General features: G+C 36.8%; 8 protein-coding genes, 1 non-coding gene and 1 pseudogene across 15 annotated transcripts; 2 read left to right on the forward strand and 8 right to left on the reverse strand.

Moving 5' to 3' along the window:
• Positions 1–17: 17 nt before the first annotated feature.
• LOC104734648 (lysine--tRNA ligase, cytoplasmic) lies at positions 18–3609 on the reverse strand. Of its 2 annotated transcripts, none has more exons than XM_010454265.3 (16): positions 3356–3609; positions 3191–3269; positions 2931–3096; positions 2759–2849; positions 2568–2653; positions 2342–2478; positions 2186–2248; positions 1948–2073; positions 1571–1853; positions 1385–1481; positions 1136–1292; positions 897–1040; positions 732–800; positions 514–657; positions 339–417; positions 18–251 (listed from the first exon to the last, which is right to left on the reverse strand). In XM_010454265.3, exons 1-15 carry the CDS (start codon positions 3385–3387, stop codon positions 349–351), a joined length of 1743 nt encoding a protein of 580 aa, XP_010452567.2. In that variant the 5' UTR covers positions 3388–3609; the 3' UTR covers positions 18–251; positions 339–348. The 2 variants fall into 2 exon arrangements, with proteins under 2 accessions (XP_010452567.2, XP_010452566.2); XM_010454264.3 differs by having other exon boundaries at positions 353–417; positions 3356–3559.
• Positions 3610–4448: 839 nt separating this feature from the next.
• LOC104734651 (F-box protein At4g27050-like) lies at positions 4449–6878 on the reverse strand. Its single transcript, XM_010454270.3, has 4 exons — positions 6741–6878; positions 5231–6208; positions 4932–5072; positions 4449–4854 (listed from the first exon to the last, which is right to left on the reverse strand). Exons 1-4 carry the CDS (start codon positions 6741–6743, stop codon positions 4555–4557), a joined length of 1422 nt encoding a protein of 473 aa, XP_010452572.2. The 5' UTR covers positions 6744–6878; the 3' UTR covers positions 4449–4554.
• LOC104734650 (uncharacterized) lies at positions 6621–7592 on the reverse strand. The gene is made up of 2 exons (XM_010454268.3): positions 7018–7592; positions 6621–6904 (listed from the first exon to the last, which is right to left on the reverse strand). Exons 1-2 carry the CDS (start codon positions 7444–7446, stop codon positions 6752–6754), a joined length of 582 nt encoding a protein of 193 aa, XP_010452570.2. The 5' UTR covers positions 7447–7592; the 3' UTR covers positions 6621–6751.
• A 143-nt stretch (positions 7593–7735) lies between these two features.
• Positions 7736–10651, reverse strand: LOC104734652 (uncharacterized). 4 transcript variants are annotated; one of them, XM_087481659.1, is made up of 10 exons: positions 10268–10651; positions 10030–10160; positions 9792–9916; positions 9582–9709; positions 9458–9497; positions 9264–9353; positions 9054–9157; positions 8832–8962; positions 8644–8746; positions 7736–8548 (listed from the first exon to the last, which is right to left on the reverse strand). In XM_087481659.1, exons 7-10 carry the CDS (start codon positions 9150–9152, stop codon positions 7901–7903), a joined length of 981 nt encoding a protein of 326 aa, XP_087337785.1. In that variant the 5' UTR covers positions 9153–9157; positions 9264–9353; positions 9458–9497; positions 9582–9709; positions 9792–9916; positions 10030–10160; positions 10268–10651; the 3' UTR covers positions 7736–7900. The 4 variants fall into 4 exon arrangements, with proteins under 4 accessions (XP_087337785.1, XP_010452573.1, XP_010452574.2 ...); XM_010454271.3 differs by having other exon boundaries at positions 9054–9153; positions 9582–9690; positions 10268–10636; XM_010454272.3 differs by having other exon boundaries at positions 9054–9153; positions 10268–10605.
• Positions 10652–11060: 409 nt separating this feature from the next.
• On the reverse strand, positions 11061–12578 carry LOC104734654 (protein RISC-INTERACTING CLEARING 3'-5' EXORIBONUCLEASE 2). Of its 2 annotated transcripts, none has more exons than XR_015578195.1 (2): positions 12418–12578; positions 11061–11878 (listed from the first exon to the last, which is right to left on the reverse strand). It is a non-coding gene; the product is annotated as a protein RISC-INTERACTING CLEARING 3'-5' EXORIBONUCLEASE 2 (transcript). The 2 variants fall into 2 exon arrangements; XR_015578196.1 differs by having other exon boundaries at positions 12439–12563.
• A 577-nt stretch (positions 12579–13155) lies between these two features.
• On the forward strand, positions 13156–17727 carry LOC104734655 (ubiquitin-activating enzyme E1 2). The gene is made up of 7 exons (XM_087481662.1): positions 13156–13383; positions 13506–13838; positions 14194–14411; positions 14628–15422; positions 15506–16374; positions 16457–16889; positions 16977–17727. Exons 2-7 carry the CDS (start codon positions 13514–13516, stop codon positions 17571–17573), a joined length of 3237 nt encoding a protein of 1078 aa, XP_087337788.1. The 5' UTR covers positions 13156–13383; positions 13506–13513; the 3' UTR covers positions 17574–17727.
• A 61-nt stretch (positions 17728–17788) lies between these two features.
• LOC104734656 (uncharacterized protein At5g39865-like) lies at positions 17789–18576 on the reverse strand. Its single transcript, XM_010454278.3, has one exon. The coding sequence runs from the start codon at positions 18574–18576 to the stop codon at positions 17854–17856; it is 723 nt and encodes a 240-aa protein (XP_010452580.2). The 3' UTR covers positions 17789–17853.
• On the reverse strand, positions 17789–20934 carry LOC104734657 (phosphatidylglycerol/phosphatidylinositol transfer protein-like). Its single transcript, XM_087481663.1, has 4 exons — positions 20507–20934; positions 20182–20283; positions 19790–19950; positions 17789–19633 (listed from the first exon to the last, which is right to left on the reverse strand). Exons 1-4 carry the CDS (start codon positions 20595–20597, stop codon positions 19526–19528), a joined length of 462 nt encoding a protein of 153 aa, XP_087337789.1. The 5' UTR covers positions 20598–20934; the 3' UTR covers positions 17789–19525.
• A 326-nt stretch (positions 20935–21260) lies between these two features.
• LOC104734658 (putative RING-H2 finger protein ATL71 pseudogene) lies at positions 21261–22119 on the reverse strand (annotated as a pseudogene).
• A 1170-nt stretch (positions 22120–23289) lies between these two features.
• On the forward strand, positions 23290–27005 carry LOC104734659 (agamous-like MADS-box protein AGL80). 2 transcript variants are annotated; one of them, XM_010454280.2, is made up of 4 exons: positions 23290–23400; positions 25087–25147; positions 25447–25496; positions 25991–27005. In XM_010454280.2, the coding sequence occupies exon 4, from the start codon at positions 26048–26050 to the stop codon at positions 26807–26809; it is 762 nt and encodes a 253-aa protein (XP_010452582.1). In that variant the 5' UTR covers positions 23290–23400; positions 25087–25147; positions 25447–25496; positions 25991–26047; the 3' UTR covers positions 26810–27005. The 2 variants fall into 2 exon arrangements, with proteins under 2 accessions (XP_010452582.1, XP_087337790.1); XM_087481664.1 differs by having other exon boundaries at positions 23310–23400; positions 25087–25139.
• The last annotated feature ends 637 nt before the right edge of the window (positions 27006–27642 follow it).

Consider the following 27642-nt stretch of genomic DNA (forward strand, 5'->3'; position numbering starts at 1 on the left):
TTATGTCTTTAATCTTATTTTTACCCATATTAAAAGCTTATAATATGATTTTAATGTGTATGGAAAAAACACTTCATCATGTGTAATCTTTTTATACATGACTGTTTTGCAAATGTAGAAGTTCTAAACAGAGAGAAACCAAAACACAAACTACGAAAACCCCTAAAAATTTAAAGAAAGAGATGAGGAATGTTTCTTCATAAGTTTTGCAAACTCCTTCTTTAGTCTCTAGACTCTCTACTCGGCAGGAGCTGTGAAATCATAAAAGAAACAAGAAGTTTAATATCCTTTGGTTTTCAACCTTTTGATAAACAACTTAAGTTAAGTATGTTTAGTACCTTTGGTTTTTTACCTGTTGGCTGTTGCAGCAGAAGATGGCTCGTCCTTAGGCTTCGTTGTTGGGAAGGGGATAACCTCCTGCAACAAGATTCAGAACATGGGGGAGTTAAGACAATATATACTATTACACTGGATTTTTCCTAGCCTATTCAGGAAAAAGAAGAAGAGAGGGACCTTAATGTTCTGTGAGTCGGTTAGTAACATAGTAAGCCGATCTATTCCCATTCCCCAACCACCTGTAGGAGGCAATCCATATTCTAGAGCCGTGCAAAACGACTCATCAATAGTCATAGCTTCATCATCTCCAGATTGTCGATCCTGAAATCATCAAGGGTTTCAAACTGATAATACATACACAACGTTGAGCTGTGGTGATGGATTCAAATATATACCTTGAGCTGATCAGCAAAACGTTGCCGCTGTTCCACAGGATCATTCAACTCGGTGTAGGCATTGCAAAGCTGCAGCCAAAATAAAACAGTTTAGTTTAGAGGAACTCTACTTAACCAAAAAAATAGGTATATATCAAAGATTCATCATATATATATAAAGCTTACTTCGTGTTGGTTGACGAACAACTCAAATCGTTCAGTCAAAAACTCGTTGGATCTGTGAGATTTTGCCAATGGACTCATAATCTTGGGTTGGTTCATTATGAAAGTGGGGTTAACACATGTCACCTCCAGAAAGTGTCCAACAAGCTGCACAGTGAAAACATTGCAGATATCTTAAATAAGCATATGAACTGATCACAGAACTTCCAATTCATACTATTAGAGGATAACAAGAACATTACCTTATCCAACAAACGAGCCGTCGTCTGAGGAGGTGGGCATCTGACATTAAACCTCTCACATGCATCAATCAGATACTTGTTAGCTTCCTCGCTAGCCAAATCTTTTGGTATGTTAAGGTTGGCCATCTTCTCTAAATCCACCATCATGTCTATCCTCCTATAGAAACAAAGAAGATTATGAGTTCATTCCCAAAAACATATGTTCACCAAAAAGAGCTCTGTCCTGATTTATCAAAACATTTGACTAACCTGAATGGAGGAGTGAAGTCTATTTCAATCGGCTCCTCATCGTACCCATTAGCATGATACTTGATTTTGTAGCCACCTGTTAATTCCTTCACCATACCTGCAAACAAGAAGAAAAAATGTAAAGTTTGGTTTCAAAACGTAAACATAGCACTCAGTGCCAGTGGAAGCAGAGGTATTAGACATTACCACTGAGCAATTCCTCAGTCATCTCCATCAAGTCATTGTAGTCTGCAAAAGCCATATAGAACTCGCAGGTGGTGAACTCTGGATTGTGTGTCATGTCAATACCCTCGTTTCTAAATTGCTTTCCAATCTCGAAAACACGGTCAAAACCTCCAACAACAAGCTGCTTGAGAAAGAGTTCTGGTGCGATGCGCATGTACATCTTCATATTCAGATCATTGTGATGTGTCTCGAATGGACGTGCAGTTGCTCCACCAGCAGTAATACTCATCATAGATGTCTCAAACTAAAACAAAGTTCACACACATTAGTATCAAATTTGCAAACAAACTGAAACTAAAACAAAAAAAAACAAGGTATGGGAAAAGTCAATGGCGTACCTCAAAGAAATCAAGATCATAAAGGTATCTTCTAATGTACTTGTTTATATTACCGCTGGTATTGAGGACTTGGCGGACCTCATTGTGCAGTATCAAGTCAAGGTAACGCTGGCGATAACGAGTTTCCTGACACAAATGAAATAAAAGTATCAAATCATATGTTACTTACCGCCCAAATAGAAACAGATTGGTATTGAATTAAGCATTCTAAACTCTAAAGAAAAGTTGTAATGGTTACCTGATCTTTAATAATATATGTTTGTGGATTTCTAGGCTTTCCTGGAACCCAGTTTTCAGTATTCTGCAGAGGAAATGATTAAAAAAAAAAGGTTAGTGTAAAAAAATGAGACGATTCAAAAAAAAGGTTTACTCAACTATATTAGCCACACCGAACCTTAGGAGGAGCCTTTTCACGAGGATTTTCCTCGGTTCCATGACGAGGCTTTTCCTTCATCGGCAACGTGTGAAGGCAATGAGACAACACAGTAAACGATCTTGAGAAGATACTTAGCTCTCCCACGTTAGTTTTTCCTGGAGATAGGAGGACAAATATGTATGTGTTCAGATAAAGGTCACAAAATAATTAATATGCCGTAAATAGAAATAAAGAGGTAGTAAACCTGGAAATCCAGTGACACCAATAATATCTCCACGCCTAACAGTAGCATGGAGCCTGACAAACTCAGCTTCATCTAATTCTGAGTAACTGAGTCATATCACAAAGAAACAAAACAAAATTCTAGTTAACCTAGATAAACAAAAAAGAACAACTTGTAAGGGGAATAAGTAAAAAAAAAAAACAATTAGTCACCTCCTATTAGCCACAACTTGGACCTTAGAACCACGATTATGTAGATCATAGAAGAAAATCTTGCCATAAGATCTCTTGCTCATTATCCGTCCTACCAGAAAAAGCAAAACGGTAAACAATAATATTTTCCTTAACAAACTTCATATATTGATGGGTATGTAATGTATAATACCGGCTAGAGAAACTTGGTCGTCTTCAACATGTTCTTTGAGGCTTAAACTAGTATACTTTTCAATGAATTCAGAGTTTGACATGGACACAAAGAACTTGTGTGGGTATGGATTGTTTCCCTTTTCCTTCTCTGCTTCAACATACCTCAATCTGTTCTCAAAGTATTGCTGCAAATCAAAAACCTCGTTTGTCACAACTCACAAACCATAAGATAGGGAAAATAAGAAAAAAAAAAATTGTAACTTTCTAATGAGAGCTTACTTGTTTGGCCTTTTCTTCTTCCTCACGCCTCCTCTGTTCCTCCCTCTGTTCGTTCTCCAAATCCCTATTAGCAGCAGGACTGCAAAATTTCACATCATCAAATCCGAAAACCTAGAAAAAATAATAGATAGAACTGAGAAGCATCCCAAGAAAAAGAAAACCTACTTTTCTACGACGGGTTCAGCTTCAGGATCCATGGCCAGATCGATGATCACGAAATCAGATGAAATTGGTCCGCTGTCGAAGGATATAAAACGCTTCTCTTCAGTGAAACCTAATGACTATAGAGAGGTTTCAGGAATTAATATTTGGCTCTGACGATAAGAGGTGGCAAAGAGATCTAGGCTTTATTTATATATCTTCCAAGGTGGGTTGTCTAGTCCTTAGGGTTTCCTTTTTCTTGTTGTCCTTTCACTTTTGTTTGGCACTTTTAGTAAAGTAAACTATAATAAAACTTGGAATTCAAGTTACATTCGCATTGAACTTCATTATTTTTTTTCTTAAATTGAATTTCATTATTAAAAAGATCCAACTTAATTTCCTTTTTCAAATTAAGAAAAGATCTTAGTGATACATTTGTCAAAAGGGGAAAAGATCTCTATTCAAAAGGAGGTTATTTTAAAACCTTAAAACGTCTTTTTAATTTAATTATATAAATAATTGACGTTGAATTTTAGGATTCATTCTTGGAATCCACTAGTTGGACACCATTTGGTGGTAGACGATAAGATTTTAAATTCATAGTGACCCCAACTAATACATTATTTAGAATTTTAATCGATATTTATGATCTTATTGATTTTCATTATTAAAAGACCCAAACTTTATATTGTTGACTTCCTTTTTTTCTCCCATCAAAAAAGTCTTTAATGATTCATTCATTCAAATTTAGATGTTATTTAAGGATCTTTTTTTAGACGAGTTATATTGTTTCGTTTTTGTTTGCTGAGGTTTATGCTCTTTCCTTTAAAAAAAATGGAAACTAATCAAAAGAGTGTGAGAAAAAGTTAGTATAATGTGCACAAAAGGCTATAGATGATCAATCCTCAAGAAAATGTAACAATGGAGATGATAATGCCTGCTCCAAAAAACGAAGAACGACCAGTTTATGGAGCAGAAGCAACAGATACTTCTAGTAAATTAATTTTGCCTTACGAGAGAGCTGTTTACCTTTTAAAAAAAAGAATCATAACAAAACTTCGATCAAGCTTCGAGATGTTTTTGTGTATGATGATGAACAATAACCTCCGTTCAAGGATTCACATAGAGATCGATTATTTTATCAAAAAAATTTGTCTTATAACACTAAAATATTTCATCAAAGTAGAAAAGAAGAAGACATATGAATGAATGAAATAGTCAACTCAAATGAATTGGATCTTGCACTCTGAAGAAGCTGTCTGGAGGAGCTTCATTAGGTCATCGGTGTACTTTTTATCTTGCTTATCAACTTGAACCTGAACCTTCACAACTTCAAGACACCTCAAATTCTCCATAAAATGTCTCATCTGTTTCAATTCTCTACAACTTCCTCCATACCCATAAACCTTTAGCACCTTCACTCCACACGACAGTAAACAACTAATTTTCTTCTTCCTCTTCTTCCTCACACGTTTGCAAGCGCATACATCCCCACATCCTTTTGTATACTTGTGCACAAGACCCTGAAAGGATAACACACCAGCACACTTAGAGAATATATATGTTTGCTAGGTTCTAAATTATTGGTTCGTTTTCAGACCTTAAGGACTAGAGTATCTAGGTTTGGAGATTTCCTGAGCAGAAGTGGCAATACTTGCCAATCACGTTCCTCGTGACTCTCAAAAGACAACGTCACGAGGTTGTTGAACTCAGGCATAGATTCACAGCAGCAATGAAACACCTGATGATCGGTCACACAAACAAAGTCATGGCTACAACTTGAAACAAGTAAATATATATACAGTATATATATATATATATATAGAGAGAGAGACGACTAATTAACAATATACTAGATTACAAGAACAAGAAGAAAAGAGAAGAGAGTAGGAAAGTGACCTCAAGAGAATCAGCAGACAAGTGAAGGGTCACAACATTCCTTATAGCTGCAACGAGTTTGGTTGCATCACCCCAAGCATCACCCTTTGTAGAATCATACCCATAATATTCATCTACTGGTGGGATATAATCATTATACTTCCATAATATAAGATCCAGTCTAGCCTCGACAAGCGAATCCAACTGACATTGATAATCTTCTGCGACATAACTAGAGTAGTCAAGGTACACAAGACGTGGCGTGTCAAGGCCAACCAATGAGTGGGCGTCTAGATCATAAAAACGGTAAAATATGGTTATCCTCTGGATGGTTGAACCCCAAATATGTTTTCTCCAACCACCCGCATCAAAAGGATCACCAGCAAATATGTTAACTTCCTCAAGCACAGGGCAAGAGTCGAGGAGGCAGTCATAAAGATCACCCCATCCAAACGTACCATAAGACACTTGAACGAGAGAGAGAGTTTTGAGTGCAGGGAAAAGCACACCGTCGGGAGGATGACTGTCTTGGTCGTAACTTCCCCGGGAAAGGGTGAGTTTAACTAACGTCTTGCTGAAGAAGAACTCAGGCATTATACATTGTATGGATGTTGATGACAAGTCTAGTTCCAAGGCTCCGTGTTCTAGCACATTGCGGATCAGATGGTTGTACTGAGAGTTGTCGATTGGAGAAACCCACTTCATAGAGAATTTCTTGATGGGAGAATCACCGAGCAGTCCAAGGGTTCTGTTCACGAAATCAAGGAAGCCACCACCATCGCCAATAGTTTCTGATGCTCTGTTCGGATAAAAGACCATGGACTCATCGAAATCAAGGTTTTGAACCAGAGGCAACAGATTTCTCCACCGTTTTGAGAGAACTGATGTGGCAGCAGCAAGTTTAGTAGGGAACAACGACAGGATCTGACCCAAAACCTCATCTGGTAAGCTATTAATTGAACAAGTTTCCACCTTTTTTTTGGCAGCCATAGCCATAACCTAAAAAACAGAGTCAATCAGTTATCCGAATCAACAAATTTATCAAAGGGATTTAACAAAAGTAAACCATCTACCACAAACAAGCTAATTAACACAGTTTATGTGATGTGTGATTTGATTATCACGAGAAACAACAAACATCAAATCACCGAAACTTGTAGATGACAAGAAACGTCGATAACCTACCTTGGCAGTAAAGATATCGAAGTTGGGAGTTTTCTTTTTTAACTTTTTTTTTTTGTTATATTTAATCGAATGTACGTCTTATACTATGTATTTATATATGCTAAGCGACCATTGTTTAAGCCCCGAAATTGGGCACGACCAGCGGCGACCTCTATATTGAGTGACCTTCATAGATCATCATACTTTTATTGTACGATTGAGAATTATAATACGAAATTCAAATCAGTAATGCACAAACTAGAACAAGGATTCTGATTCCAATTAAAGTGTTTTTTAATGCAGCAAAAAACAAAACCATCCTCAACGTTGAAAGCAATTACATATATGTATCAGATGTGGAATCTACCATAGTTTTCACTACTCTGATGGTGGGCGCTTCATCTTGAGAAGATGAGAGATGCCAGCAATGACATGAGCACGACTACTAGGAACTCCTGTCTTGGCCAAAGCTTGTCCATTTTTGTCCAACAAAACAAAGCAAGGAACATACTTTATATCATAGTGGAGAAGCTGCAAATTTAGAAGAAAAAAAGGAAGAGAAAGATGAAATCTTTAGTAAAAAGCTCTGTCAATTTGTGTATGCAGCGAGAAGAGTTGAAAAAAGTTTAAGCTTATTAAAATACCTCAGGAAACCATTTCTCATTCTCTGCGTCAGCCATTGTAATGCTGAGCCAGTTTGAATTCCTCTTCTCTACCTCTAAAACAAAGTTGAGCAAAGAATTGCAGAGTCTGCATTTGGGTGAGTAAAATTCAAGTACTGTAGCTTCTTTCTGGCTGGCTAAAGCAGCTGCGAAAGCCCTCTGCTCTGCTTCTCCTTGCTCACTACTACTTAAAGCCTTCTTCTTTGGTCTAAAGTTTGGATTTTGGCCAAGTGAAGTCAAGGAGCTGAGAGCAATGGAGCCAATACTTTGCATAGATCTGAAGAGCCACGGTCCTTGAAACTCGCAGACGCTTGATGATGGTTTGGGTTGGTTGTTTGAATCCCATGGCCACTTCAAGCAAAAGAATGGAATTTGAGAAGTTGACTCGCTCTTAGTGATCTTTGAATCCATCAAGAGTACCCTTCGACTTCAAATCCACAGCAACGGTGCGATGATGAGACTGTGACGAGAATGCAATTCAGTGATGATTAGAGAACGACGAGTGAATTTGGGGATTTGGAAAAAAGGAAATTAGGGTTTTTCTCTTTTTGTGATTTAAACCAATCTGGTTTAACTGAATTAAAATAAAATTTGGGTATTAAACCAAACCGAATTGAGAAACCATACCAAACCGTAATCAAAGCTTCGTTTTGTACATTCATAAGCAAGAAACTAGTTACGCCAAATTCGTATAATGATCTTTTGTTTTTCCGAAAGAAACCAGTTTATTAAAAAGAATGCACACACTTCATGAATCATACAAATGAGAAGAGAGTTTTACAATTACAAGTAAAAATGTAAACAGCGATCCAGTTTTTTCTCTCGTGAAAACTCTTGCAAGAAAATGAAAACTTTGGGGTTCACTTCAGAGCCAGGATCTGAAAGCAAAGCAGCGAGCTTTACGTTTTCTCTGCAAGCTCGAGCTCTTACCTTTATTTACGATCCCCAGCTCTTGTCCTGTATCCTTCTCTCTATTCTCTTCTTGACCATTACTTGTCTCTTCTTGTGTGACCGTTGAGTGATCTTGCCTCTGTGATTTTTGAGGAACACTTGTAATGGTTTCTAATAAACTTACTCGCTTTGCCTGGTCCTCTGATCTATCAGGCGACAATTCTTCGGCTTCTTGGACAGGCGTTATATTTCTAACCATGTATATAACTCTATCTAGTGTCCCTAACGCTTGTTCCACCTCTGGACTGACGCAAAACCGTCTTCTCATATCAACATCAGTCTTGGTTCCATCCTCCGAAGAAACGCTTTCCTCATAATCTTCTTCTTCCTCAATCTCTGTAACAGTTTTTCTGTAATGGACAGGTTTGTTTTCACTAGCATCTCCATGATTCTTGTGTTCCTTCTTTGGCAGAGAATTGCCATTCACTTCAGTTGCTTCCAACTTTGGTCCTTCCTCGATTGTTTTATCAGTTGAATACAGAGCTTGGCGTATCTTAGTGTACAAAGGATCATCTAAAGCTCTGCTATAATCTTCATCAAATTTAGCTACGGAAGCAACTGACTGTTACATTCAAATACGAAAACAATATCACACAAGTTAGATTGACACTACCCCCAAAACATCGAAACAGTAAAACAAAAATCGTGTTTTCTGACCTTTTTATAGAGTCTGAAACCGTTGCCAATGAGCTGCCTAGTTATAAAATTAATAAGAGATGGAGGCATCAAGTCCAGCTTTATATCCATCTCCCCTATCGTTCTACAAAATTTGACAAGAGCTAGATTTTAGCCTCAACCAAAGACAATTAGCATGTAGCAATACTACTTGTACAATCATCACTAACCTGAAGTAACTCCTCTGTGGAGTAACCTTTTGTAAAACAAATCCGCCTACGAGATCGATCCTCACTGCATCCGGTGATTCAGGTATAACGAAGTCCTTAGAGGACACTCCAATGCCATCTAAATCAGAGATCTAAAAGTTCCAAACAAAATCGATTTCAGATAATGTCAAAGTTTAATACCAAAGGTAAGATTCAATATATGCGATAAGGATTTTGCTTTACCGAGTTCAAAAGGATGACGACTAAGCCATCTTTAAAGTATTCAAAAAAGAAATAATGCACAATAATCTCTCTGTCCGTCAATGGCCATGGTACCTTCATCCTTTCTTCCCACAATACAAAACATTTCAAGATTAGCTTTATAAGATTCAACAGGTTGGTTACATAGAAACCAAAAAGCAAAGTTCCTCGTCATTCTCAAGGGAAACATACCTCGCTAAACAAATCTGTTCACCAACTCCGACCTTTTGCAAGCATGTGCTTTTTAAGATCCTGAATGGTGGAAATGAAAACTGTGGCCACCTATATACAGCACAAACCAAAAAATGAGTAGAGTAAACAAGTTGTCCAGCGAGACAATGAGATCATCTTGTTGTTCACAATCCCAAAATATTTAAGACTCTCACCATTTCTTGTAGAGAGTTGTTTCCCAAGATACACATAAACCTGCATCATATAACTCACAATTAACATCACCTGCAGAAACCTCTTTGAATCCACGGTCTCAGTTCTAATAAGAAATAAACTTACATTCGTGGATAGGCCCATCCATGTAACCTTCAACAAGCATAGTGTGAAAAGGACTTCCATCAAGCCCTTCACGGTACATAACACGGCAATCTTCAAGATCATGTTTTAACTGTAAAAAAAAAAAAAAACTTTTTTGCTACATCGTTACAATCTCAAGATCGATCAGTGGTGGACAAAAAAAATGGAAATGTTATGTCTGAAGTCACATACTTTCCAATCACCATCGTTGGTTGATTTAGTAACATCAAGATGATCCGTCATGGATACACTCCTAAGCTTGCTAAGTACCTTGGATACTTCATCTGTTCTTTTATCCAATATATTCTCATTACACTCTACAAAAATTCATCAAAACCAAAATAAAAATCTCAGAAGTGTATCCCTTTATAGAAAACAATAGTATTCTCAACTCCAAAAGAAAGAATCGTATAGCGAAAAAAGCCAAAACCTTTAAGCTGGTTTCTGAGAAGAGATTTGAGAGAGTCGAGATTGGTGAGTTCAGGAGAAGACAAGGTCTTGTCCAACTTATCTCTGTACTCACAGATCTCTCGTTTCTTCTGCATAATCTCAAGCTTTCACCTTCCCAAAGACCAATCCACAAAATCAGTAAGTGATATTAAGAATTAAAAATCCCTGATTTGATCACAGAGAAAAGAAGAGGAGGATTAGAGAGAGAAAGGCCCAACCTTTACGGAGTTCAAGAAAGCTGATTTTTTAGCTACGAGGAACAAAACGTGACCGACAAGACGGAGAAAGTTATATTGAATTATTATTATTATTATTTGTTTCTCGAGAAAATGCAAATCAGGGGGTAGTACAATTTACAGGAGAAGTCGGAGTTTCCCAATAAAGGAAGGAGATGAAGACAGAGATTAATGTTGAGATTAAGGCATAGTTGAGAAAGAGATAGGGTTTAAGAGGGAGATGGGAAGGGGACCGATATGTGTCGGTGTCAGAATGAGTGAAGATAGGTGGGAAGATCTATCTGACTATCTCTCTGCCTCTTCTCTTTAATCTCAACTTCATTCTTCTTTGGGGTTTTTTTTTTCTATTATAATTTTTTTTTAAGTAGTCATAAATAGGAAGGTGATGATATAATACAGTTGAGAAACTGAAATATTTTTTTGGGGGTCCTATGTCTTTAAATTTTTGGTATATTGTACATATCTCCTGATTATTAAATTATACTGTCTGTTCCCTCACTTTGATGAGCTTAAAAAAGTAAAGCCAACCAATGAAGATTTATATTGTCAGTTTGTAAAAGTACATTAATCCTCCCTTTGAATTTTGTATCATTCTTTAGTGGAATGATTGGTATATTCATTTTATTTCATTTCCAACTTTATATATTAGCAAAAGTTTGGTGAAAGATTTCATTCCACCTAATTTTTGTCCTTCTAATTACAACATCCTTATAGTAGTAAGTTCTAGTCTTGAGCTATATTAAGTCACAACCATACCTAAGTCAAACCCAACACAAAAACAAAATTCTCAGTTTAGCAGAAAAAGCAGAACCAACATAGTTTGTTTCATACACATTAGTGAATTCATTAGGAAACTGTCCACTTTTTGTTTACTCATAGTTGATGATCACATCAAAACAACATAAAAAGGATCACTTACATTGAGTCGCAAAATCACAAGTCAAATGCACAAAGATAGGTAGTAAATTACTCGGACAATTGATCCCAAACATTGACAATGAGCCATCCTTCAATGGCAGCAGCCTCAAGATGTTCTTCAGCCCCTGCCTCATCCCATTTGGCCTCAATCGAATCCAGCCTACTCAAATCAGACCACAAAACCCTGTGCGCCAATTCTCTCGTCCCAAGAAACTCAAGCACCAGAGTACCACGGGCTTTGGCAGCCAATTTCCCAACGTTAATAGCGTTTCTTATCACAAGACTGTGGTTTTCTCTGAGCAAGTCCAGGTCATCCTCGATCTGCACACCAACAAAAGTGACAAACTTGGAAGCAAAGAAACGGTACAGATCCTTGAGATTGTCATGAAAAGGTTTAGGTAGTCGAAGGAAGAGACATAGGTTTCTCGTGCTCAGCTTCACAGATGACAGACTCCACTCTGACGTTTTGGTTTTGGTTTCAGTTTCAGGACATCCAACGTCCCAACACACATCGAAAATCACAGCTCGGTTACCATTCGAGATCGAATCTTCTCTTAAAAGTGAAAGGTATGGAGAGATATCTGTTGATGATACAACATCAATGGTCTTAGTCTGAACATAAGAGCCATCAGTCATCTTGAACTTTGGTCCATCAAAGGAGGCCATCTTTGAAATCTATGAAATACACAAATCAATTGAGATACTAAAACATTTAGATTAAATTATGATAAGACACAGCTCTAGCACAAACTAATCTCACTAGAATAAAAGATACAAACCCACAAAGTAAGATAGTGAATCCAATCATAACTAATAGTAATACTATTACTTTACCACCAAAGTGTTTACTCTTTTGTTTGTGTAACAAAGTCTATAAGTATTCATCAGTTGGGTAAAGGAAGGACCACACATTGAATGTAGCAATAATCTTAAACAATGAATTGATCATCAAAGTAAAAAAGTACACAACTTTTTTTTTGGATACAATTGTTTTATATTTTCCCTAGTTTCTAGAATTCTCAACATCGTTGTGTGTGCGTGCATCATCAACAGATAACAAGACAAGAGCGAACTCGTTAACTAAAACAGAACCAAAAACGATCGATCTGAGAGATAAAATTTCCCTAATTTTCATCTGGGATCGGAATCGGGATCACATCAGCGAACGATGAGAAGTAAAAATATTGACGCGAGAAGAGAGTGAAAGTACTTACACAGAGAAGAAGAGGACGAACCTTGTAATTTCGCTTCAGGCTATGTGTAGTAAACGGAGAGATGAACAGAGGAGAGAATAAAATCTAAATCCATGAGATCGGACTCATTCATGTAATATAAGGATGATTAATCCGGTTTAACCGAAATCGAACCGGAATTGGTTTTTATTTCAGATGATTCAAAAGGTCTTTTTATTGTGCTTTCTTGGTTTGATATTTGGCTCTATGTTCCATTCATTCGTGCATGTTTCTCTTGTTGTAAGTTGTAACACCTTATTTTCTTAGGTTATATGTACCAGGGATGAGTTGAACACTACTAATTAATCAAATCACACTAATCATCAATAATATGATAATTTTTTTTTCTTGGGTTAGAACTTAGAAAATTAACATAGATATTTAAATTGTGTTTGTTGGGAAGAAGTGACGAAGAGAAAGAGAGACCACTTCCCCCCGTATCAATTGCCAAAACACATGTAACATGTTAGCTCACAACGCTATAATAGTTGAGTTCATGAAGGTACATTTCAACACATTTCACTATTTGATTACTTCTTTGAGTGTCGTCTTATCAAATCTTTGAAGTGTTAAGAAAGTACACAACAATTTACAATTTTAATCACACACCTAACTTGAATTTAAAATTCGGTCTAGTTAGTAAAATCCGGTTTAGTGTAACAACAAGACCAAATTCAGAAAAATTTATCAATTTATAAAACTGGTCCATCTTGAAACCTTACCACATACATAACAACAAAGGCTGATTATGAATTCAGCACAGTTTGTTTCGAAAGCCCATCATCATTTCATCGCCCAGTATCGAGTATTGTGTGTTATACTACCGCCGCTTGCTTCTCTCAACACAACCTACACAAAAGCCAACACAGCTGCTTACTCTCTCCTTTTTTACTCTTTAACAAAACAAATTCGCCGCTTATCGCCTCCGATCTTCTTCTCTCACAAAAGGTACGGTTTCGTTCTCTTCTTCCTCCGATTCTCTCGTTTCTTCTCCAGATTCGTTCATCGATTTAGCCTTTTAGGAACCTTCACATCGGAATATTTATTTGTTGTATACGTATTCTCTTCAGTTACTCTTATGGAACCGTTCGTTGCTAAGGAGAACGTCATCGCATCTGCTTCTTCTTCTCCGAAGAAGAAGCGACGGATCGATCACACTGAGTCTACTAATAAGTCTGATGGTTCTCCGATGCTCGCTTCTAACTCTAGCGGCCTCGGTTTGAGCAACAGTACCGGTGGTGACGACACGCCGATGGACATGGTGGACAACAACTCCAACAATCATGAGATCGATGAAGATCTTCATAGCAGACAGCTCGCTGTCTACGGTCGCGAGACTATGAGGAGGCTTTTCGCTTCCAACGTTCTCATCTCTGGGATGCAAGGCCTTGGTGCTGAGATTGGTAACGCTTTTTTTGACTCCGTTTTCTGATTTTTTTCTCTTTTTCTTTCGTTTGTTGATTTTCACTTGCATGTTGCTTTATCTACTTGTCCTGGTTTGTTATCTAAGAGCTTCGAGCTTGATTAAACGTATTTCTTGATTGAGCTGTTTGATTTTGTCTGTACATTTGTGCTCTAGGAGTCGAGACCTTAAAATTGGTATATGAACTTGTTTATCCTGATGAGTTAGTGAGACATTATATGATGAAATGCTTATTCACTAGCTTTGTGATGAACTAGTTACTGATATATCTCTTTGTTCTCTTCGTTATTTATATCCTTCTTTCTGATGGATGATGTTTATTTTTTCCTATATAGCCAAGAATATAATTCTTGCTGGTGTGAAGTCAGTGACGCTTCATGATGAAAATGTGGTTGAGCTATGGGACTTATCTAGCAACTTTGTTTTCACGGAGGAGGACATTGGTAAGAATAGGGCACTTGCTTCTGTTCACAAGTTGCAAGAACTCAACAATGCCGTAGCTCTCTCAACTTTGACTGGGAAGTTAACCAAAGAGCAGCTTTCTGATTTCCAGGTATCCAAAACCTTTCTCTTTATTTGGTTTATCTTCGTTTTCTAGTTCTAGTTGTCAGTAATACTTTCATGATTCATGGAAATAATTATATATACAAAAGATAAGAGGTGAGTTAACGTTGATGAAGATGTTTCTACAACAAGTACACTATGTTTTAGCTTGTTCATGATTTTCGCAATAAATAGTGGCTGACCTCTTTTTCGATCTGTGATGCAGGCTGTGGTATTTCTAAATATCTCTATTGAGAAAGCGACAGAGTTTGATGATTACTGTCATAGTCACCAGCCCCCTATCGCATTCATCAAGGCTGACGTTAGGGGCCTATTTGGGTCTTTGTTTTGTGATTTTGGACCTCATTTTACTGTTCTTGATGTTGATGGGGAGGAACCACACTCTGGTATTATTGCGTCGGTTAGCAATGAAAATCCTGGATTTGTATCGTGTGTAGATGATGAGAGGCTCGAGTTTGAGGATGGAAATTTTGTTGTTTTCTCTGAAGTTGAGGGGATGACCGAGCTAAATGATGGAAAACCAAGGAAGATTAAAAACGTGAAGCCGTATTCATTTACCCTTGAAGAAGACACCACTAACTATGGGGGATATATAAAGGGTGGCATTGTGACTCAGGTTAAACAACCAAAGGTGCTGAAGTTTAAACCTCTTAGAGAAGCAATTAAAGATCCAGGCGACTTTCTTCTGAGTGACTTTTCAAAGTTTGACCGGCCACCTCTTCTCCACTTAGCATTCCAAGCACTTGATAAGTTTTCATCTCAAGCAGGCCGATTTCCGTTTGCTGGTTCAGAAGAAGATGCTCAGAAACTAGTAGAAATTGCAACTGACATTAATGAGAGTTTGGGTGATGCAAGGTTGGAAGATGTCAACTCTAAACTATTGCGGCATTTGGCTTTTGGATCCAGGGCTGTTCTGAATCCTATGGCTGCAATTTTTGGTGGCATTGTTGGACAGGAGGTTGTCAAGGCATGCTCTGGGAAGTTCCATCCTCTCTTTCAGGTAAAGACTTCTCTGTTTTAATTTTTCAGTCTTTGTATGTTAAACTTGTTCAGTCTGATAATGACTTAACATTATTTCTGCAGTTCTTTTACTTTGATTCAATGGAGTCACTCCCCAAGGAAGCTCTTGATGCATCAGAGTTTAGACCACAAAATAGCCGTTATGATGCACAGATCTCTGTATTTGGGTCTACTCTTCAGAAGAAACTCGAGGATGCCAAAGTTTTTGTTGTAGGGGCCGGTGCTCTTGGATGCGAGTTCTTAAAGAACTTGGCTTTGATGGGTGTGTCATGTGGCACTCAAGGAAAGCTAACTGTTACCGATGATGATGTAATTGAGAAGAGCAACCTGAGTCGCCAGTTTCTTTTTCGAGATTGGAACATAGGACAGGCTAAATCCACAGTTGCCGCAACAGCAACAACTGGAATAAACTCGCGTCTCAACATTGATGCTCTGCAAAATCGTGTTGGACCTGAGACCGAGAATGTCTTTGATGACAACTTCTGGGAAAATTTGACAGTTGTTGTCAACGCGCTGGACAATGTCACTGCAAGGCTTTATGTCGATTCAAGGTGTGTGTATTTCCAGAAGCCTCTCCTCGAATCAGGAACCCTAGGTGCAAAGTGCAACACACAGATGGTTATCCCTCATCTCACCGAGAACTATGGTGCCTCGAGAGACCCACCAGAGAAACAAGCTCCGATGTGCACTGTGCACTCATTTCCTCACAACATTGACCATTGCTTGACATGGGCTCGCTCTGAATTTGAGGGCCTGCTTGAGAAAACACCAGCTGAAGTTAATGCATATCTTTCAAATCCTGCTGAATACATGAATGCGATGAGAACTGCTGGTGATGCTCAGGCTAGGGATACTTTGGGACGTGTTCTTGAGTGCCTCGAGAAAGAAAAGTGCAATTCATTCCAGGATTGCATAACTTGGGCCCGTCTGAGGTACTCTCCTTTGGCTCAAACCTTTCATTGAGACTCTATATTATTTTGATTCTCTTCACTTGACATAAGAGCTTTCTTACAGGTTTGAGGACTACTTTGCCAACCGCGTCAAGCAGTTGTGTTACACATTTCCCGAGGACGCTGCTACTAGTACAGGAGCTCCATTCTGGTCTGCTCCAAAGAGATTTCCTCGTCCGCTCCAATTCTCCTCAAACGACCTGAGTCATATCAATTTTGTCATGGCTGCTTCTATCTTGCGTGCTGAAACATTTGGAATCCCTACTCCTGAGTGGGCTAAAACCCCAACGGGACTAGCCGATGCTGTGGAAAGAGTGATTGTTCCAGACTTTGAGCCGAGGAAAGATGCAACTATTGTGACAGACGAGAAGGCTACAACTTTGTCTACAGCTTCAGTCGATGATGCAGCAATCATTGATGAACTAATCGCAAAACTAGAGCGGTGCAGGCTGAGCTTGCAGCCAGAGTTCAGGATGAAGACAATCCAGTTTGAAAAGGTGAATCATAATTGTATCCAAGTTTTTTTTCACATTCTGTATATGGATAACAAGAGCGACAAACTAACATTATTATGCTCTTCGTAGGACGACGATACCAACTACCACATGGATATGATCGCTGGGCTAGCCAACATGAGAGCAAGGAACTACAGCGTTCCCGAGGTGGACAAGCTTAAAGCCAAGTTCATAGCCGGAAGAATCATACCTGCAATTGCAACATCAACTGCAATGGCAACAGGTTTTGTCTGCCTCGAGCTGTACAAGGTCTTAGACGGGTCACACAAAGTGGAAGACTACAGAAACACATTTGCTAACTTAGCACTTCCACTCTTCTCCATCGCTGAGCCGGTTCCACCTAAAGTGGTGAAGCACCAAGACCAAAGCTGGACTGTTTGGGACAGGTGGGTGATCAAGGGAAACCCGAGCTTAAGGGAGTTGCTAAAATGGCTAAAAGAGAAAGGACTACACGCTTACAGCATATCATGCGGAAGCTGTTTACTGTTCAACAGTATGTTCCCAAGGCATAAAGAGAGGATGGACAGGAGAGTGGTGGATCTTGCAAGAGAAGTGGCTATGGTTGACTTGCCTGCTTATAGACGTCACGTGGATGTTGTGGTCGCTTGTGAGGATGAGAATGACGATGACGTTGATATCCCTCTCGTATCAGTATACTACGGCTGATTAGAAAATTTAAAACAAACATCCCCAAAGAGAGAGAGAGAGAGCTTTAATAATTACTGTATTCTTGGGATGTGAAAGTTGGGTTTCAGAAATAGAGAGTTTTGATGTATGAGAGAATAGTTAACACCTTAAAATTTAGAACTGAGTTTTCAAATTTGGTGTTTTTAACTTATTTAACACAAACATAGACGATTAGGCAATCCTAATACAAAACGTTTTGAAGCTTAAAATTTTTCTCACACACTAAAGTTAAAATCAGATAAGTTATTATAACATTAAACTACGTACAAAGAGGACATCTTACAAGCCCATTCTCGTTACATTCTATGCATCTCATCCACATCTTATCGTTACTAGTCTCTTCATCGTGATGATCCGCAAGCACTTTCGAGCTTCCATTGCAACTAGAACATATCAAGAACCGTTCGTTCTCGCAAGATTCGCAAGGTGAATCAACCTGCGAGATTCCTGATAGAAGCTTCTTAAGCTTCCCGTTCTCGTTCAATGCCACAACTTCTTCTGCTCCTCCAATGTACCTACCTCTAATGAACAGTCTCGGAGAGGTAACTTTCCCACCAAGTAACCTCCACATCTCCTCTCTAAACTCTGAATCCATGGAAACATCTCTCTCTCTAAACATTACCTTGTGATTCTCCAACAAGAATCTCACTCTTCTGCAAGCTTCGAATGTTTTCCTAACTCCTCGCAGCCCCGTCGTGTAGAAGACAACCGAGTCTTCTCCTCCGGGTGGGCAGTTATCTTCAAACTCCAAAAGAATCCTTCTTTCTTCTTCAAGACTCTGTTCCACCTCTGCATCTTCAAGCTCCAGTAGTGTTGGTGTAACACAACCTTTGCTTTGACCAGATTCAGCGACTATTTCGTCTCTTAGATGATGGATTGTGCGATCAATGTTACTCTTATGAAGAGCTAAGCCTTGCTTTAACGTCTTGACAGTGGTGATGAGTTTGATTTTCTTCACCAATCTTTCCTTCATTCCCTTCATTGCTAGCAAAAATTGGATCTTTGTTGGAAATATAAAATTAAAAAACCAATTCAAGAATCTGATCAAGAAGAGGGTTAAAGAGATGAATCTAGATCAAGATAAGATCGAGTACAAGAAAAGAAAACAACAAGTAGTGGGTTATTCGTTTTCAAGTTTCTTGTTTGGTTAACGTGTGGGTACCCCAATTTAGATGAATAAAGTTTCAAAAGCCACTTTCTGGGTTAGCTTTCAAAAGTCTTTCTTGATGGGTTTTTTTCATCAGAATGAAAAGAAAAGATTTTTTTTTGTTGGTTTGATGGGTCATTGCTACAATAATGTAGATGATAAAACTCACACCTCAATAACAGAAGACAAAACACTCATGAGTAATGATTTTACCCAATCAACCCAATTTTGCCAGAGGGATAAAAAACAAATAAGGAAGATGCTATAATGGACCTTTAGGAATTATGAATCTTTCTGGTAAGAGTCATCGATTGATTTAGAAGTTTTTAGTCTGGTAAGAATGATAATGCCCTGTCTTGTCTTTTACAATTCTAGAAAACGTGCAATGATGTATGTACTATTTGGTTAAAGTAGCTTATTAGCTTTAGCTAGCTTGCAAATTTCGAATTAGTCAAAATATATATTTAATCATTTACTTATAGCCTGATTACTTTTCTCAATTACATAATGGTTCAGTTTAATTAATGATGGTTGAGAAATTGTCAATTATATACCGTTTCAAGCGCATTTGACTGATGATGCCAATAAGACCTGGTTGATAGATTTTATATTCCTATTGCTATATCTTATAGTGAAGAAGTATTCACATTGGTGTTCAAACAAAAAAAAAACAAAAAAAAAAGGACCAGTTTCACATTCAGGTTCTGACATAACTGATATTAGCAAGAATAAGAATTAGTCTAAACTACCTATACAAATCACCAATACAGGTGAAGAAGTTGCTCTAAATGTCAGCCACGAATGATCTGAGTCCAATGTCGAACGAGAATCGAATGCATGTTAACTCCTTCTTCTGCGCATCAAGCATCTTCATTTTCAGCGAGTATGAACCCTGCAAGAGAGATAAGCAACATTAACCACATTGAAGCCAAGTCAATATATGGCTCCCATGTGTTGCTTGATACCAAGGTAAGTAAGCCTCCCTATCTATGTCTATTCTGAATGAGCAAATCCATTACGATTGCAAAAAACAGCTAATGGAACTTACAGGAGGAGTATAACCAGGAAGAACTTGAGAGTGTGAAACCAAGAAATCTCCGGTCTGTATAGGACAAGTTGTCTCAGTGCAAAGGTCATGAGTCTCAGAGTGAACATGCCATCCAAAGTATGAAACTTCAATCACCAGCTTCCCAAACGAAATCTCACGGCCTTATTAAATCACCCCAAAAACAATGAAACAAAACAGAATCACAACATAAACAGATTAACAGACTCTCTATCTACTTAAGAAGCAAAGACCACATGAATACACATTACATCCGCAGCATCAAATCACATTGTCTATCTATTATAACAAACACTGATCATCAGCTTACATACACAAGATCTCATCTCTGTATCATTGGTATCATCATCAATAAAAGAGGAATGAATCAAAACCTGTGTTGGCAGAGATGGTGAAGGTAGCTGGCTCGCCAGGGGCAATAGGATTAGGCGATATATCAACCTCTTTCACTTTGATTTCATAATCTGCGTTCTCCTCTACAAAATCAAATCAGAAGGCAGGATCGAAAAGCAAGTGAGACTTCAAAAATAAAATCCAAAATCCAAAATTTCCCAGAAAAAATCGAATTTTTACACCGAGTGAAAAAAGCGAAAAGCATCAAACTTTAGAACTGAAATCGAATTCAATCAAACCATTGTATATTATGTCTCTCAAAAAAAGCGAGCCATCACGAGGAGATGAGGTTTTAAAAACACGTACCACAGTAATGGACATCGATGGCTCGAACAACCGGTGAAACAAGGAGGAAGAGAGAAAGAGCGAGAGGAAGAATGGCGAAGATCCTCGACATGATTTGATAGAATCTCTCTGGAAATGATGATGATGATGATGATGATGATCAAAGCAGAAGCAGCAGCAGCAGCAGCAGCAGGAGTTGCTGGACCGTTCTTTTCAGCTAGGTCAATGTTTCTGGAAACTGACGGCTCGATTTCCTTTAAATAATAAATTTGGTGTGAATATTACTAGATTTAGGATAAACTTAATAACATGCATTGTTTATTTTAGTCATTATCCTATTTTAACTACACTTATCTTTTATAATTAAACAAAAAATTGACTTTTTAGATTTTTTTGAATGCAAACCATCTAATTATAGTTTTATATAATTGTTATTGATTAAAAAAGTTGACTTTAATTTTTCTCTTTTTTTTTGATAATTTTTTTTTCGATATCGACCTTCGTTTTGACGAGTGAACAATCTAATGAAATAAACGATTTAGGTAGAATTATTTTTTCTTTTGACATTTCAATTGGTTTGGCACCGAAAAAAAATAGTTAGAACTTTGCCAACTTTGACTCCACTTGCTGCTATTTACATCAGCCTAGAGTAGATTAGAGCTAAATTACATCTTTTTCTTATTCTTTAATTTTTATGAATATAAACTTTCGCCTCTTCTAAAAATAGTTTATGAATATAAACGTCTTGCTCCACTTCTTCTTTATATAATAGTAAGAAGGTCTGATTCATGTTTGTGCATAACCAAATAAAAAACGTGAAACTTTACAGCTGAGAAGAGACTTATATATATACTCTAAAAAGAAATGTCAACAATAATATCTTTAAAACGTGACGTACGAAGTCATATATCCATCATTGGCCGGCGGGAAAAGGAAACAACGTCAGCGACAGGTGTTACCGCCGGCGACGGTAACGGAGACGTACGGCAAACGGGACACGTCGGATGACGCCTGAGCCAAGGGTCAACGCACTTGTCGTGGAACAAGTGGTTACAATCGGGCAAAACCCTGATCATGTCCGTCTTCTTGTAATCCGCAAGACATATAGAACAACACGTCGTCGTACTCGATTCCCTTTGCAAGCTGTAGCTCACGCAAGCCTCTTCGTACGCAAGCTTAGGAAAACTCTTGATCACCTCATCGTTTAGCCCCAAGACTTCGATTACAACGGTGTCGTTTTGGTTGTCGTCACCTTCGAAGTTGAACCCTTCTTGGCCAGCTTGCAACGCTCCATTGGTCTCTCTTTGCCGGCGTCTTGTCCTCGGAGTGGTCGTGGGAGAAGCGTAGATATGGCTTCGAGTGCAATAATAAGAGGCGAGGGTGATTGTGGTAATTAGCATTAGTATACCAATGGAGACTCCGATCCCGTAAGCTAATCCACCCATCCTATCGGTGTTTGTTAGCCAGTGGCCTGAGTCAGGTGACATCACCGTTGCATTCATTGCGGCGGTCAGATTTTGGTTTCTAGTCTGAAGAAAATGATGGGTATACTAGGAAAGTAGCGAATGTAATAAGTTTTTGGTCATCACGATGAGGAAGTTCCGGAGTCAACGATAAGATATAGCTTTGTTTAATTGTTTTGTTCTGTAAGGTGATTTTACATAATATTGACAAATAATGAACCATAGCTTTTACATATTCGAATTATCGTTAAGACTTTAATCGTCTAGTAGTCAATCGTACATTTTAATAATATATAGCATTTACTGCCAAAAACATGGATTAATGGATGATTTTTTTCCCTAATTTACATATAGGTTTTAATTGTCAACACAACAGGTTTATATACAAGTTGTCATAGGTGTTTTCAATTCAAGTCTAATTGCCTTAATTTTTTTCCGACCTGAAACTTGTGGTTTTTGCAACTCTAATTCAATTTATGTTACGATGATAGGATGACCATTTCGATCCAACAGTCGATTTGTCCCATAGAACTTTTATTTGGTCTAAAGAAAAATATTATAGGGGTTTTATTAATTATATACTGTACGTAATATAAATCATGGCATGATGAGTGCTTGAACGAAAATGACCTATTTGATATCGTCTTCTTGGCTACATCTTCTCACCGGCCTTACCAACGATAATTGCTTTATTTACTAGTTTTTATTTTACTTCTTACTTTTTCCACTATTCAAAAAAAATCAAAAAGTTCACTTACAATAGAATTTGGTCAACCCGTTAATTAACACTTTCTTTAACATAATAATCTTTAAACAAATCATTATTTATTTCAAATGGTTTGATAACACACATAATGTTTGGCACTTTTCATAGTAAATGTTATAGTATGCTATATTCCAAACTAGACATGAAATAAATACCGGGTTGCACGACCTATTTTTCTCCGACTCCCTGTTATATGATACTGTATAATTCCCTTACATATGCACATCACCTTAAAAATGTTTTTGTTTAAGGAGAAAATGTAACTTAGATAGATGGTTATGGTCTCGATCGGGTTTAAAGTACAAATCCATGTAACCCAAACTTGGAGAGATTTAGATATAGAAATTTTATTTGGGCAAAAATAGATATACAACTTTTTGTCTGGAGATATATAGTTTAAAATCAAAGTTTGGGCTTTATCTAGTTTAGTGTTATAGTTTCGTGGAAAAATAGATTCTCAACCCATTAAAATACGTATAAGTTTTGAACTTTATATATACGGGCTTGGGCCATTCTTAAAAATGTGTTGCGTATATAGAAGTGTGTATATCGTCTTTTTAGTCTAAACCTACTTTTAGCTATTCTCAGTCGCCGCTTTTTACTTTGTGTTTTTCGGTGCACTAATAAACTCAAAACTGGATCTTCAACAGAAATTTAACCATTAAAATTTCTTCAATTATTTTTTGGTGAGTAACTCTCTCTTAAATGACAGGCTACATTGTTATCTAGATTAGTTGTCTTTGTGATTTTGGAATATCTTAAATTTATATGTTTGTTGGTAACAGATTCATGATAAATCACATGTTTAATTAGTGAAATTCAAGGTTTTCTTTAAGATATATACTATGTACTTGGGACAAAAATGTCCTAAGTTTGTTTGTGCTTGTTAGCTAGTCCTGTATTTTATGAGATTGTAATTTCATTTAAGTTTATCCTAGATATCTTAGTTTTAAGGATTGTGTTGACGTTTGTGTGTACTTGTTAGGTTTTTTTTTTTTTTTTGGGTTTAAGTTAGTGTTTTAGTTGTCATAGATATATAGTTTAAAATCAAAGTTTGGGCTTTATCTAGTTTAGTATTATAGTTTTCGTGGAAAAATAGATTCTCAACCCATTAAAATGCATATAAATTTTAAACTTTATATATATGGGTTTGGGTCATTCTTAAAAATGTCTTGTGTACATAGAAGTGTGTCTATTGTTTTTTTATTCTAAACCTATTTTTAGCTATTCTCATACGCCGCTTTTTACTTTGTGTTCTTCGGTGCACTAATAAACTCAAAACTGGATCTTCGACGGAAGTTTAACCATTAGAATTTCTTCAATTATTTTATGGTGAGTAACTCTGTCTTAAATGACAGGCTACATTGTTATCTAGATTGGTTGTCTTTATGATTTTGGAATATCTTAAATTTATATGTTTTTTTTTTGAATTTAATGTTAAATTATATTCAAAAGAAAAATAGCTTTGTTACATCAAGTGCATCATAGGGTTGAAAAGTTTTTTAAACAGAATCATAGAAGAAGAAAAATACTTAAGAGCTTAAACTCTTGTGCCAAACCATACTTGTAACCCATCATTGTATCGCCGATCTCCCGAAAGGCCAATGGCTAGCAGTTGGTCTCGCATGTGTCTATCAATCATGTAAATTTATATGTTTGTTGGTAACAGATTCATGATAAATCACATGTTTAATTAGTGAAATTCAAGGTTTTCTTTAAGATATATACTATGTACTTGGGACAAAAATGTCCTAAGTTTGTTTGTGCTTGTTAGCTAGTCCTTCATTTTATGAGATTGTAATTTCATTTAAGTTTATCCTAGATATCGTAGTTTTAAGGATTGTGTTGACGTTTGTGTGTGCTTGTTAGTTTTTTTTTTCGTTTAAGTTAGTGTTTCAGTTGTCGGTACATGATTTTGAGTTGGCAGTTATCTAATATATTTAATATTTAGCAGAATCAATATCTTCGTTTTTCAAAATATTTTATAAAAAGATTAATTAAAACAAAACTCTGTTGGTGAAAAGCCAATGTGTTTGTGACTTTGTGTATGTTTTTTTTCTTTCTAAAATGTAAAGCAATTGTGTGACTCATATATTAAGGATGATCTAAAATAAGTTTTGTCATGAATTCAAATATGTTACAAATAGGTATTGTTGCGGAGTAGAACAGATATTGTCCACGTACCTTTTAATTTCTTTTTCAATAAAGGGCTGGTTAGTGATCTTTAGGCTGCGTTGGACCATTTTTGGTCTGCGGACTGCATGAGGCATGCATTTTGCAATTGATTTCTCTCGTTAGTTCTTTTGAACAAATACCTCTTATATTAGTTCAGTCACCACTACTTTATTAACCTTTTTTTTTGTTTGGCTCAGATACGTACGTGCATTCTGTTATTGGATTTCGAAGGTTAACATAGCATCAATATGTAAGCAAGTGAGGCAAGATCAATATCTATTAAAATCTCTTATTTCCTTCTTAATTACTGATATCCTCCGTTAGTGCACCCAGTTTCTCATTATGTATGTACCCATCCTATATTGTTTGCTCGTATATGATCTTATATTCTTATACATAATGTGTACCCATTAATTATTTGTTTTCAAAGTTCCTTTTTTTTTTTAACATATATGTAGTCATTTCAATATAAACTAATTTATACAATCTAGCTAATGAAAAATTATTTGTTCTCTATATCATATAATACAACATGATATATGTTGTCACTTGTGCAGCTGCGCAGGATATCCTTAATTTGATCAAAAGAGCTACTATTTGTTTGTGGGTAAGCAAAATTGTAGCTCGTATTTTAAACATAACTTAGATAAAATAGACAAGCATGCATGTTCTATATTTCTCAAAACCTACATATTCTTAAGTCTTCAAAACTTTGTTAAATTATTTTGAAATTATATATATATATATATATATATATATGTATACTAACTTTAGAGGTTTGACAAAAAAAATATATATACTAACTTTAGAATTTTGGAGAAAATCTGAGGAATGATGTTTCTACTTAAAACACAGTTGCGCTATTGTAAAAACGAATAGAAAAACTACATGGAAAGATGATGATAATAACATGCATAGAGGGGAAAACAAAGAATAACTTTTTTTCTTTTTTTTTTTATAAATAAGTTTCCAAAAAACCCATTCAAACATTAGTTGACTGAAATTTATACTATTAGTAATTAATTTACCAAAAAGGAAATTTGTGGAGAGAGTTTCAGATTCTTACTTCCTTATCTATTATTGGTTTTTCTTATAAATAAGATCACTAGGATTCTCTTTTCACACACACAAAAGAAAAGAAAGAAAAAAACATTGAAAATGGGTAAAAGAAAAACTCCGACCACATGGGCCAACGAGAAAGCCAGGAGACTCAGCCTCGAGAAGAGGCTGGCTGGTTTGGTTAAGAAGACGAAGGAGCTCTCGATACTGTGTGACATGCGAGCATGTCTCGTTGTTTACGACCGTGAAGTAGATCAGTTGGAGGTGTGGCCAGCTCCTCAAACCGCGAAGTCCCTCTTCGACAAGTTTTACTCTCTAACCGACCATGAAAGGAACATGAAGGCCGTTGATCCGGAGTCATTCATCCAGACCAATATCCAAAAGCTTGAGAAGAAAATAGCCGATACTCGGAAGGCTATTACTGAGATTGAGATGGACAATCTCATGTTGGAGCTCTCCCTTGGTCGTCCACTTGCTGATCTTTCCCCAACCGAGATTGATAAATTACTATCGTATACGGGTAAGAAGATTATGTGTTTGAGGAAAGAGATGGGTTCTGCGGAACAACTTGACATGAGTGTCGACGAGGAATCTCTTGGAGATGCGACCCTGAGGGCTTCGAATGTTCCGTCTGCCGGGTGGGGCGGGAACGTGATGGAGACTGGAAGTATGTATTACTTTGATCAATGGGGGTCCGCTGATCCAGAAGTCCAAGAACCTTCTGATGAGACTCATTTACCCACAATGGTCACTGGAATGGACCTAAACATGGAACCAGCTGTTGGTGATAAAAACTTGGTGGGAACCTCTAAAGGAGAGAGCAGCAAGGCTGCTGCTGGTGCTGAAGACGATGCCGAATGAAGCTGCGGTCGAAGTTGACATGACAAAGAGTTTTGAATAAATAAAGTTGTCTTTTTCTATTATCGTTGTTTCTTGCTCGTTTCATATCTCTAGTTTCTATTGTTTTTATCGTGTGTCTCTTGTTTTGTGTTAAACTCATGTATTTGCTTGTCATGTCAACTTAATTTTTAATATTGAATGTTTGTGTCTTTTACTATTCTTTGCAATTTGAAGAAATCCTCCGTATATTTTATCAAAATCATCGTATTTTATAAGATAATCATTGTCATGCATGTAAGTAATCACTTATTACGCCTAGAGAGATTATATATGCATCGTACATATACTAAAATTTTATATACATCTCCTTTCAACATGTTTCAAACTCCAATATATATTGCATGTCGTTTACGATAAAAATAATTATTATTTAAACGGCTAATCATTTTCAAAATAAGAACAAATGTTTCAACTTTAAAGTTAATTAATACCATTACTTGTTATTTTCTTTATTTGACTTCTCTCTTAATTTCAATTAAAGTAATTAATAAGTATGACTACATAAATATATGTAGTTAAATGTTATGATACCATACCATAAACGGAATGTGTATGAGCTGTGTGTAGGAATAAAAACAGATTAGATGCATGCATATCTTGTTTCTGTATAAAACAATATATACATACCTATATATATAAAGGAAAGATATCTTAGGGTAATTTAAGAAGTAAAAGGAAAGATATCAGTTTTTTGACTGTCATATTATTATCTTAAAAGAGCATATAATAAAATTGGGATAAGGGTTAAAGATTGATGTCAAATTTTATAGGAGACTTATCTGAGTTATATACTC

Source organism: Camelina sativa, chromosome 13, assembly GCF_030686135.1.
Source record: "Camelina sativa cultivar CO46 ecotype springtype chromosome 13, ASM3068613v1".
Taxonomy (NCBI): domain Eukaryota; kingdom Viridiplantae; phylum Streptophyta; class Magnoliopsida; order Brassicales; family Brassicaceae; genus Camelina; species Camelina sativa.